At 36.2% G+C, this 13,081-nt stretch overlaps 1 protein-coding gene across 1 annotated transcript in view; it reads left to right on the top strand.

The window, feature by feature from the left end:
* The window catches only part of LOC128985761 (phosphatidylinositol 4-phosphate 3-kinase C2 domain-containing subunit beta-like), a 60,311-nt gene that overhangs the window by 13,405 nt on the left and 33,825 nt on the right, over positions 1-13,081 (top strand). Inside the window, exons 7-13 of the mRNA XM_054405609.1 lie at positions 1,451-1,713; positions 2,294-2,485; positions 3,790-3,992; positions 6,158-6,266; positions 7,070-7,213; positions 7,950-8,032; positions 9,851-9,991. Of these exons, the coding sequence (XP_054261584.1) occupies positions 1,451-1,713; positions 2,294-2,485; positions 3,790-3,992; positions 6,158-6,266; positions 7,070-7,213; positions 7,950-8,032; positions 9,851-9,991 (1,135 nt within the window). The remainder of the gene's footprint in view (positions 1-1,450; positions 1,714-2,293; positions 2,486-3,789; positions 3,993-6,157; positions 6,267-7,069; positions 7,214-7,949; positions 8,033-9,850; positions 9,992-13,081) is intronic.

Here is a 13,081-nt window from a genome sequence, read left to right as displayed (position 1 = left end):
TTCACCGGAAACGGAGGATGGTTTATTTTCAACTCTTGCGGTGATCTTTCCTTGACAAATCTTTGAAGTTCGGGAAAGGCGTTGGATGTTGATGCCTTCTGAACAAACCTTTCTTTCTCAGTGAGGTCTGCGAGCCTCATTCTTAAGGTGTTGACCTCAGAATTTGGGGGTAAACCAACGATCATCATGATATTGTTGAGTAGGCTGGAGTCCAGATTTGAGTTTGAAGCCCCCCCTTCAACCGTGTCCACTGGGGGGAAAAGTAACTGATTTTTCTCCGTCCTTGGAGTAACACCAGGAGTTCGAATGTGCTCGACGAGGCGACTTCTTAACTCTTCCCACTTGCGTCTAAATTTCGTGATTCCAGCTCAGCTTGAATTTGAGACTTTGACAATTGATATACCCAACTTACACGCTGGTCCTGTTGACTAGCCTGGCTAAGAGTGGCAGAAATCCCCTGAGTAGTTGAGGTTTCAACTTGGGTTACTTCATTGTTTTTCCGGGGGAAAACATTTCCGCTATGATTTCGGCCGTGGATTCCTTTGCAGTGAGCGGAGGAAAATCATTGTTGACTAGGGGTGGCGGAAAGGAGACGTGAGGTAGAAAGATGGGCGGAGATCGTGGCGGAAGGATCAGTAGGGCAGCGGAAGACGAGGTGAGGCGGCGGAAGTTGACTAGGGGTGGCGGAAAGGAGACGTGAGGTAGGGAGATGGGCGGAGATCGTGGCGGAAGGATCGGTAGGGCAGCGGAAGGCGATGTAAGGCGGCGGAAGTTGATTGGAGCGGCGGAAAGGAGACGTAAGGTAAGGAGATGGGCGGAGGTCATGGCGGATGGATAGGTAGGGCAGCGGAAGGCGATGTAGGGGCGGCGGAGGTTGACTAGGGGCGGCGGAAAGGAGACGTGAGGTAGGGAAATGGGCGGAGGCCGTGGCGAAAAGATATTTGGGGCGGCGGAAGATGGTGTGGTGCGGCGGAAGTTGATTGGGGACGGCGGAAAGGAGTCGTAAGGTTTAAGGAGGAAGGTAAAAAGTATCTTGAAAAAATTGGCTCGTTACAATGGAAATAAAGTCAAAGTGAAATAATTAAATAAACTAAACCAAATAATTCCCCGCTTGTATGCCGATTCACTTCTCGGATTCGATATAACTAAATAATTGCTTCTGATAAAAGAAACTGAAACGGTGTACCAAAAAAATATATACTAGGTTCTTAAAGATGTATGACAGCAACAAAAATTTAATTTACTCGCCAAAGTCAAAGTAAAAAAGGTAATAATACCGACACTAACTATAATGGTGTCCACAGTGTACTAAAATTGTACTTACGTGTCTCAATATTTATTTGACTTATTTGAAAATGTAAGCATTTATAATTGAGTCATATAAGTACAGACGGTTAAAAAAATATGTAATAGTAATAACAATAACAAAATGTTTTGGTCGCTTGTACAGGAGTGGGTTCCGAGACATAGGTTTTGACTTGACCAACCTGGGCTCAGAGCTGAGTGGTATTACACCACTTTCCACTACGTCTACCTTCCCTGCAGCTCCTCCCCCAGGGTTCTTCATGTCTCCGCACCCCTCTAGTGGGCATCATGCTGTCAACTCCTACATGTACAGCTTTGACCTGTCTGCATCTACAGCTACACCTACAGCTACTCCTGTGCCAACACTGTCATCTGGATCTACCTCAACCACCACTACACTCTACAATGGTGAGTTTAGCTTCAACAGTTCAACTTACTTGACATTTAGAACTTCTATCCGAGGATGCCCTTTTGTTGTTATGAGCGGTTTTCTGATATCCAAACTCCAAAAGTGTTACTGTAGTCTGTGTTAAGATAAGGTTCACAACACATCATATCATATCAGGTGTATATTTACTGCATAACCTGAAACAATCAGAATTAGAATTTCAGTCAGGCCTATTCTGTTGTTTCTCTTGAGTCCCAAAATGTTGTTAAACGTAGAAAATGTATAGTCCATGTTCAGATTTTTCTTGACACATCAAAAATGTTTGCCTTAACTTTGTGGATTTCTTGTCCACTCTTAAAAAGCGTAACTACTTGTACTATATCCTATGGCTATATTGAGTAAGCTTTATCTGGCCAGCCTGCTACTTCTCCTTACCCTAATCTATTGCAACGATGTAACCAATTAATTTCTTACATTCCTACAATCCTAACAAGTATTGATTAGGTTCCTCGTAAACTCCTTGAACAGGTTAAAGATTCAAAAAGATGTTTTATCAGTGAGCTTTATTGTGCCAGACTATTTTGTGATGTAATTTTGCAGGCTGCAACAACAGTGTGAATGTTCTGAAGACTGTAGAGAAAAGGGACAACAGCAACCTAATAGATCTGACTCCGTTCGACTCTGAGCTACCTCAGAGAGACAGAGGTGTAAGAGTCAGTCTACTGGAGGCCTTTGACCCGCTCCTCACCTCCTCCCAGGCCTACTCACAGTCCACACTGGCTGAGGACACTGGTGAGTCTCATGTCATATGACGATGACAATGTCAAAACGATCGCAATAGAGGTTTTCGATTTTGCCGCGATCACAGCTTCTGCCTTCTTTATAACCATACTTACGGATGGTACAATTTACTGTGGTTTTCAGTTTTATTGTTTTTTTTATAGGCCTATTATTTATGTAAGCAATTTGGATAATTGGAGTTCGGATAACTGGAGTTCTACTGTACAAATTTTTCAAATTGTTTTAGATTTTGTAGTTTTATAAAGACTAAACCTACCTTAATTTCCATCTGTATGTCATGAATGTTTGAGATGGAAATTTACACCGCCTGACGTCTGATAAAACTAGATACATAAGCTAAATTACTAGTCTTGCATAAAATTAAATATACAGTATGTGTTTAATAATTGGCAAAATGACAGAGATTTGAACTTTTTAAAAGTTAAACTTCTTATGTCGGAAACTATTTTTTTTTTTAAACTTCCTAGGTTTAAAAAACCAAATCTAATTTTATGATACTCTTGGGCCTGCCAAAGCTGGGTACGGCCCTGCCTCCAAGTAGCTGGATTGCAGGACGACGTTACATTCCCAGTCATATGCTTACATTTAAGATTTTCTTCAGTCACCTAGCGGGATGTCCCCCTGAGGAGATAGTGTTTAATTGAATAATGTGTGAAAATGATTTTGATGCCCAGTAACTTTGTACCAAGTTTTTTAGGGCTATCTTGATTATTTTTAAAATATTAAACTGTCCCGGGGCTTTTTTCCACCCACAGTAAATAATTAAATGCCAATAAAAAAATATATTGAACTAGCTCATAAGAATTTTTATTTGGTTTTATTGCATGTTACTAAGCTCATTGAGACATTTCTGATTGAATATTCTGTACAATTCTGTGTTAGGTATTTTTATTCATACTATTGCCATGTCATTGATTAAAACAAATACATAATTAGAATCACAATGGAGATAAAAGCTATTTTTACTGTGGTTTTAAGGGACTTTTCAATCCATACATAGCCTGTTGCAAAAGTCAGGTAAAGCTACCTGGAATATGTTTGTGTTACAACAAGTATTTGATAATATAATGGTCCTTTCATTTTGTAATGTTCTGTTATTGTAATTTGTATGTTCCTACAGTAGTATTACAAGTTGTGCTAGGTACTGTATTATTCCTATCAGCATTTACTACGTTATCCTAAGCAATATGTTGACTGTCACTTGTACTATCTTATCTGTGCATGTAAGGTGTTGCAACCATTGCAGTGCACAGTATTGTTTTGTTTTGTCAGTGGTGTTGGTGTTGATGTTCCAGATATGAGGGAAGACGACCAGTCTGAATGTTCTGGAAGTGTTTACGACCCGTATGACCCGTTTGACTACTTGTACTCCCCACCCTCCATAGCTGGCAGTCAGGCCTCGGACCCCATCTACGCGGCTGTAGTCAAAGCTTCCCCCATCTCTCCTCCCCCCCTGCCACCACGCAACACTGCTGCTAAGCTTAGTGCCGAGCGGAAGGTGAGTATAAGAATCAAGAAGTTTATTCACCATTAAGCAATACAAGATTACAATAGGCTTCATCAGGTATAGGTACATTGAAAGACAGTACCTAGATTATAATAATAATAAAGTAAAATCAATATAAATTGAAAGTAGTAAAAACAAAATAAATAAACAAGACAATAAAAACAGTTACAACAACAACAACATAAGATATACTAATACAGATGGTCAATAAAGGACCCAACACTTAGTTTACAATATATATCACATTATAAAAAATCCTTTATTGAATAAAATGCATGTAGTAAGCCAATCATGAATCTTATTTAAAAATGGTTTTAAATTTAACAACTTAAATGATTCTGGAATTGTGTTACAAAATTTTATTTGTTGGTATTTGTGACTCTTTGCTTACTTTTCTAGTCTTGGGATTGGTAAAACTAATTTGTTGGAATTTCTTGTTTGATAATTATGAACGTCACTAAAACATTAAAGTCTGTAATATTTTCCTGGATATAAATTTAATTCTGAAAAATAAAATTGCATGGGAACAGTCATAATATTATGTGCAGAGAAATGACTCCTAGCGCTATCACTAAACTCTAAACCAAACAATATTCTTATTGCTCTCTTTTACCACAAAAAAAAAAACTATCTGCTCCAGCACTACCTCCCCACAAAATATTAGCATATAGGCTAACAAATGTGAATGGAAGAATCTGAAATAAAAAGTTTCCATTAGCTCTTGACTTACACAAGTCTTAAGTTTTCTCAATAAAAACAAACCCTAGATAATCGATTAGCTAAGTTGTTGACCATGTTCCTCCCATAGTAGTTTTTGGTAAAGAGTAACACCAAGAAGCTTGAGTGACTTAGCCATGTTATATTGTTCAATTTGTCTCAAAGTAAATATTATCCTTTCAGTTTTACTTTCATTTATCTTTAAATAGTTAGAATGGAGCCACAGATTGGCAAAGACAGTTGCTCTATTAATTTGGTTTATCACATCATCAAACAATTCCCATTTACTAGCACAGATGTGTCGTCCGCTTATAGTATGTTATCACAATCTAAACTAACAGGTAGGTCATTTATGTACAATATAAATAACAAAGGGCCCAGGACTACACCCTGTGGGACCCCAGCAAGAACCTCTTCAAAAGAAGACGAGCAGTTCCCAACAGACACCATACGTAACCCACCACAAAGGTTTGTTTTGAACAAAAATTAACTGTTCATTATTTATTCCATTATATTGAAGCTTCATTTAAAAGAACGCTATGAGAAATTAGATCAAAAGCCTTGCTGAGATCCAACAGGGTCACTCCTACAAATTCATGGGCTTCAAAGCTTTTTAAATAATTTTCGAAGGGAGGGAGGACCCCGGACCCCCAGTGAAAATTGAAGAATTCATTCCCACCCCCCAACAAATTACGTCTAACTCCGCCAATGAGCTAAGGAAACATACCGCATCCTGCAAACATTCACTTTTAGGCCTACTGTATCCAAGCTTTGACTATTAATCCAATAGTCAATGATCCAAGTCAAATCTATAATCCCCCAGTCCTAAGAAAATATTTGAATTCAAGATTTAATTGGTTGGATTTGTGAGTCAATGTCACATTTAGCCATACTAGCCATTTGCCCTCACTCCCCGTGCATTTGGTTAAGGCAGGACACCTAATGGAATCTGAAGTCGGATGATCAAGTTGCACAAACTTGGCAATTTTGCCGTCTTCTTGTGATTATGTAATAAACAGTGAAGAAAATCGATTAAAAGTTTTTAAATAGGTTTAAAACAATAATCTTAGGTTAACCTTACTGATAAAAATATTTGAAAGTACAAAAAACACATGAAACATTGCATTTTCAAAACTACTTGTTCCTTTTTATGTTGTAAAATCAAATCTTTGTCCTTGTACAAAGACTCTACGACTGAAGAAGGAGCTAGTAAAATTGTATGTTTCATGTGTTTATTGGAACTAACTATTGTTGTCAGGAAGTTGAGCTATTCAACCTTTCCACCACAAAATCCTTTAAATCTGGAAAAAGCTATCTATACAAAATAATGTCAAATTAAGTTAATAATAGTTAGGAGTGGTTTTTGTTTTTACAGAAAATAAGAGGGTTACTTTGGATTTTAGGTTTGGTTTTTACCATGATGAATGACTCTGTTTCAGTCCCATCGACAGAGCAAGTTATACGACAGTGTGTTGGTGGAGAAGCACAAGCCCGTCCTCACAGACCCAGACCTCGTAGCATTCCACACCATGGTCAAGGCTCTTAGAGGTAAACATCTACTTATGAGTTCATATAACACTGTGTATATTCTCCTAAGAGCGGCTTTTAGTAACATGTTTTAGATATGATCCTTTCTGCCATTTTCCTACTTGTAAGAAATCTCCAAAATGTTTGGTACTAAATGAAGTATTGGTATCAATCGATGTATTTCAGTCTTAATGTTAAAAAGCATTTTCTCAACGAACAGTTATTTTTACAAAGTCTATATTAAGAAAAAGATAGTCTAACATTGATTGATTTGAAATCTATTTAGCATCTCAGTGAATTTCCCAAACTATACTAACACAACTAATTTATTTTATTTATTTATTTATTATGTAAGTACTCATTAAGCGTAGTGTTATGTTCATGTGAAATTGCTATTTTTATTAACCTTTTGTGGTAAAAATTCATTAAAGCTCTGGATATTAGCTATGCAGATTGCTACAACATTGTTCTACTATGCACATTATTTGTTCGGTTCACCATTTGGTAATTGCTAGTTAAAAACCTCTTTGGCAGTTATGTGATTTAGTTAAGTATGATACTCAAGATATTATATCATTACCAAGTGGTTATGATATAATTACCAAGCGGTTATAATACTGATACTCATTTACCTCACAGAAGTCACCAGTTTTGATCCATTACTGTACTTGGTTATTGATCAGTATAGGCTTTCAATTAACAATATTGCTTAAACAATAAACCAGTTTCATACTGTAGCAAAGCTATAAAACTTACGTTTGGGTAACTTTTTGTTTAAAGTTCATTTTTAGTGATGGTGAGTTAACGTCCTTGTTATTTTACAGCTGAGTTTGTCCACTCTGACCCGTACACCAACGTTGGCCTGGTTATCAGCCCTTTGATTGAGAGTTCCTATCTACAAGGTACAAGTGTCAAGCTGACCATTCACTGTCCTGACAAGGAACAACCTCTCACCTTCACCAGTGATGGTAGGCCTAACACAACTTTGGCTTAGGTTAAACACTGTAAATCCAGTCAATTGGTAATACAATTTGAAGTCCTATAAACCACAAAGTTTTAACGAGAATCCTTATAAATTGTAACATTTAGGTTATTTTGCGGAATTTAAGGGCAAGCCATTAATGTAAAATAGATATTGACTAAAATATATTACTCCAAAAACTACTTTTGTAGGAGTGATCACCAAAACAGATTTGGGTAAATTGATTTAACAAAAATATTGTTTGTTCTAAATTAACATAAAGGGGCTTCGAATAAATTTTAAATAAAATATTTTGGTTTGTGAACTAAATTGATAATTTAGCTTTTAACTTTTTTAAAAGCTATTTAAGTCTCCATTAGATTTTGCATGTGAAATTTACTTCTGTGTAAGCTAGTTCTTATGCCACTAGGAAACTACATATCCTTGTTTCTCTTGTTAACATGAGCCTCAGATTCTGGTGGGTACATATTTCAAGCTTAGCATATTAGGGATATACAAGTTACAATTGTTCAGCATGCAAACACACTTTGATATATTATCCTATTTATTTTTATTTCCACTTTTTGTCAAATCCTGTTATAAAAAAGTTTTTTTTATAGATTTGAGTGTAAAACATGGACAATGCGATAATTATTGTAGTAATTGAAACTAGAATTTTTGTATGATCAATTCAAGATACAAGACATAACATAATGTTACCAAAAATGTGTGATTCTTTGTAGTGAGCTGCAGCATCGACCTGGTCATGGAACAAATCATCTGTGGCTTGCTGGATGCAGGGTCGCCTACGGACTATGTCCTCAAGGTTAGTGTACTCAACTGAAAACATTTTACCTGTTAATCAAGACTCTAAAAAATCAAAATCTTCTGACATTTATCGTAATATTTTGTTGTGCAGTAGAACCCCTCATAACCGACTCCACTTAGTGTCCGACCGTCGCTGCCGTATTAGGGTGCTTGCGGCCCACACCGCTAGGTGACACTACCCTGTAATCACAGCAAAACCACGACCTCCTCCAGCACCTCCTCGAGCAGGTTGACATCATTGTCTTCACCTAAAATTGAGGCAAAATTGTAAATATCACTGCAATTATGTGGACATATCATCATCCAACTACAAACACGGAAAAATAATGAACACCTCCCTCAATCATGGGAACATCATCATCTTAATGCGAGATGGTAACAAAGTTTTTGATTTTATGGTTTTTGAATAGGATTTTCATGACCCACCTGGAACAAGATTTGTGGTAGGCTATCAAATAAATTTGTTCTATAATCTTGAGGCACAGGTTTGTACACTGACTGGTTTTAACTAATCTAACTTATCCTAAATTAACATAAATATATATTTCATATCCAATATTACCACCACAAAATCTTGAACAACACTCTTTGATATTTGAGGAATGAGGAAAGTGTTCTAAAGTTCTGTAAGAACTAAAAGACTGGTTTTTACTGATTGTTATAATTAGTTTTAATTACCAGTTCATCACTAAATATTAGGTTTACTATTGGAATTTTGATCATGATCATTGGTTCTGACATTTTTTTCCTAATCACTGCACACTACCTCTCTTGGTTCACACTCATCATTCTTGGTTATACATATCATATATTCTTGATTATCAATGTGACTACGAGTATGTTCTGAAGTGTTGTTGTTTACAGGTGTGGGGTCTAGCAGAGTATCTGACGACCCATACACAACTAGCAGACTATGAGTATCCTGAAGTGTTGTTGTTTACAGGTGTGGGGTCTAGCAGAGTATCTGACGACCCATACACAACTAGCAGACTATGAGTATCCTGAAGTGTTGTTGTTTACAGGTGTGGGGTCTAGCAGAGTATCTAACGACCCATACACAACTAGCAGACTATGAGTATCCTGAAGTGTTGTTGTTTACAGGTGTGGGGTCTAGCAGAGTATCTAACGACCCATACACAACTAGCAGACTATGAGTATCCTGAAGTGTTGTTGTTTACAGGTGTGGGGTCTAGCAGAGTATCTAATGACCCATACACAACTAGCAGACTATGAGTATCCTGAAGTGTTGTTGTTTACAGGAGTTGGGTCTAGCAGAGTATCTGACGACCCATACACAACTAGCAGACTATGAGTATCCTGAAGTGTTGTTGTTTACAGGTGTGGGGTCTAGCAGAGTAACTAACGACCCATACACAACTAGCAGACTATGAGTATCCTGAAGTGTTGTTGTTTACAGGTGTGGCGTCTAGCAGAGTATCTGACCACCCACACACAGCTAGCAGACTATAAGTATCCTAAAGTGTTGTTGTTTACAGGTGTGGGGTCTAGCGGAGTATCTGACGACCCATACACAACTAGCAGACTATGAGTATGTCCTGAAGTGTTGTTGTTTACAGGTGTGGGGTCTAGCAGAGTATCTGACGACCCATACACAACTAGCAGACTATGAGTATGTCCTGAAGTGTTGTTGTTTACAGGTGTGGGGTCTAGCAGAGTATCTGACGACCCATACACAACTAGCAGACTATGAGTATCCTGAAGTGTTGTTGTTTACAGGTGTGGCGTCTAGCAGAGTATCTGACCACCCACACACAGCTAGCAGGCTATGAGTATCCTGATGTGTTGTTGTTTACAGGTGTGGGGTCTAGCAGAGTATCTAACGACCCATACACAACTAGCAGACTACGAGTATGTCCACCAGTGTATCAAACTAGAGCAGGATATCCGGCTGGTCTTAGTCCATGTAGACCACTTGCCTCGTCCTCTGGCTAGAACGGTTTGTATATTTGTTGCATTCAATTATTTCTCAGTCCAGTATGGTCTTGCTAATCAGTAATGGGAACACATTCTGTGTGGATCAGTAAAAATCTAGATTAAACCTAAAAAAAGCCTTAAAAGTCACAATGATCAGCAAAAAGTAGATGCTCATGATTAAGCCGTAATTTAATTGTACAGAAGGTAATAGTAATTTTGCACGCCTAAAATAAATACTTTAACGTCTTAATGATTAACAAAACTCATTTCTAAACTTCACACGCAGCACACGCTACAAGTAACTTTATTTTGTGTACAAACCTAGTTCAGAAATGTGTTGATAACATAACTAAATTTTAAAAATTCTTTTTTTACAAAAACTTCATCAATACCAGATTGGAGAAAGAAATATATAACAAATATAAAAGATGTCACCATTAGACACACAGTCTATTCAAACAGATATACTGTAGCATGGTAAGCTGGTGAAATGAATCATTTCCTGGAAATAAGATTAAAGTATTTATAGATTATGAGCTCCTAACACTTGATTAAGCTATCTCTTCTTGCCAAAAATAGCCAAGGACAAACAGGTTTTTATTTAAAAGAAAGTATTTAGTTTTGCAGATAGCAAATTTAAGCTGTGTAATACTTATTTTAGTGTACTTTCATTTTAGGCTGTTTGAGTTAGCTCGACGTCCGCATTATCGGAGACCAGATTAAGGAGCATACTGCTTAATATTGTTGATTAACGTAACAAATAATCAAATAATTTGTTATTATTATACCACAATTATTGTGGGTAGAATTTTTTTTTCAAAGAATCTTAAAATTTATTATTTACTGCTTACTGCCATGGCCACTTATACCCAAGCTGGTACTTGGCCTCGCCAACACGTCGTCACCAGTTCTCTCGGTCCTCCAAATCTTCCTCTACTAGTCTCGTCTTTAGGGGTGGGCGAGTAGTGATTTTTCAATTCGAGTCGAGTCAAGTCGAGTATTTGAGTAAAAACTCGAGTATCGAGTCGAGAGTCGAGTAGTTGCGCGTTAAGTAGGCCTAGACCCAGGGTTTAAGCTGCGGTAGTATTTGTAGCATCTTGCTATTCACAATTTAATAATCCTAAGTTTACATTGTTTTGCAGGCTAGGCCTATGGCAAATTTTCTACAAATAAAATTGAAAGATGTAATGTTCAAACAAATGTAATATTAGCCTACTAGATTTTTTTGTTTTAAATGCTTAAGTTATTGAATAATATTTTTTCTACAGTTAACTTAGTTTTTGTCTTTGCAGAGAGTTTGCAGCATTTTGCTGAAACAAATTTCATCCTAGCATAAACCCTGCCTAGGCCTAAATAGGTAGTTTAAGTACTTATACCAAATTTTCTAAGTTATATGGTTACTAATTATTAGTACCTCCTACCTTAGGCCTAATAAAAAATTTGGCCTAGACTACTTGTTGGCTGCAGCATTAAATTATTTAGGCCTACACATCACTTGTTCTAGTGCGTTTTATTTTTTCTTGCCTTTAATTCCTCCTCACTAACATGATAATCAACCTAACTAACTAACTTAATAAGGTAACTTTAAGAATAATTTCAATTCAAATAAGAAACAGAGTTTATAAAAATTAATTTATTTATAAAACAGAAAGCAAAACTAATATCAAACTACATATTGTATCACAAGTTAAAAACATCAATATATGCAATTAGATTTTTAAAAATAATCACTTAGATAAGCACTTCATCTGTCTTACGTTTGAAGATTATGGGTACTAGGGCTATCCTCTTCACTCAATATATATAGTAAATTTATAAAAATGATTAAGTCACTTGTCTCTGACAGACTGAAAATATCAAACAAAAACATAGTAGGCCTATTATCTCGAAATAAAATCCCACATTAAACACTTAATTTAAAATAAAACACATTTCACTGTAGCCCGGTATAGCCTATTTGGCCTTTCTTTATAAACTCACATTTTCTAGGTTACAATTCAAACTGTCGTTGTCATGTTTCTGCCACCAGATTGAAAATTGCACAATCAAAATCACAAACAAAATTTGTTTATTTTATCTTCTATTAAACTTCCACTAACAAAATCAATTTTATTTTAAGTTACAAATTCACTTCAAAGTAAAAACATTCAAAACTGACATTGACATAACTTCAATCACTCCAATCCATTGTTTTGTTGTTTTGTTACGCCAGCTGTCACCATATCTGCTCTCTCTCTCTCTCTCTCTTAGTCAGTTTGCTCATTCTACTTCTGCTTTTATTTATCATTACACCATTATGGTGAATGTCAGTAAAATTATCATAAAATTTCTATAGCTTTTATTTCGTAAAACAATTAATAGTTTGACTAATTTTAATCATGTTTATGTAAACTGATTAGAAAATAAATTAAACTTATAGTTTGTTTACGCCAATACCACAGTTGTAAAAGTACAACAATTATCGTCCATCTGGCAACACTGAGTTTAAAGTGGAACTGATCTTTTCTAATCAGAAGAAGGCCAAGACCCAATGAGATTGCGTCATTCAGATGCATCGATGTTCCTTGCAGTAACTTATCGGTTTGTAAAACTAAACACCAATACCGATTAATGTGAAAAATTATTATGCTACAACAGGTTATTTTTATTTATTTTATTTCTATATTTTGGTATAAAATATTTTGTTATTTCTATATTTTGGTATAAAATATTTTTATGGCAGTTCAAACTAAATCTGATACAGTACTTTATAATATCTTCAAGAATCGTCTGCCATTGTTATACTAGTCACGGGACTCCCTTATTGACTATCGACTATTGCAATTCGATAGATTCATTCAATGCTTTATTTCAACTTACAGTATCGTTATCGAGACGTATTGTTGACTGTTGTAGGAAAGTTTAGTAACCCTCTTGCTAGCTCTGCCGAATGACGATGGTTGTTTGTTGAACATTTGGTTTACGCTGGTCTAACCTATATGAGGTTAGATAGTTGTTTTTTGTAGGAATTGGGATTAAATAAGGCATCAACACAAAACAAAATATAATTTATTAAATATGGGTGTAGAAAATCGTGAAGTGGCACTATTTATAACTACTCGACTCGAATTTT

The sequence above is a fragment of the Macrosteles quadrilineatus genome, unplaced genomic scaffold (genome assembly GCF_028750875.1).
Source record: "Macrosteles quadrilineatus isolate MER2022 unplaced genomic scaffold, UCM_ALF_1.0 Scaffold_2__2_contigs__length_208266976, whole genome shotgun sequence".
NCBI classification, from domain to species: domain Eukaryota; kingdom Metazoa; phylum Arthropoda; class Insecta; order Hemiptera; family Cicadellidae; genus Macrosteles; species Macrosteles quadrilineatus.
The sequence above is the reverse complement of the archived record's forward strand: the minus strand, read 5'-3'. Positions and strand labels throughout refer to the sequence as shown.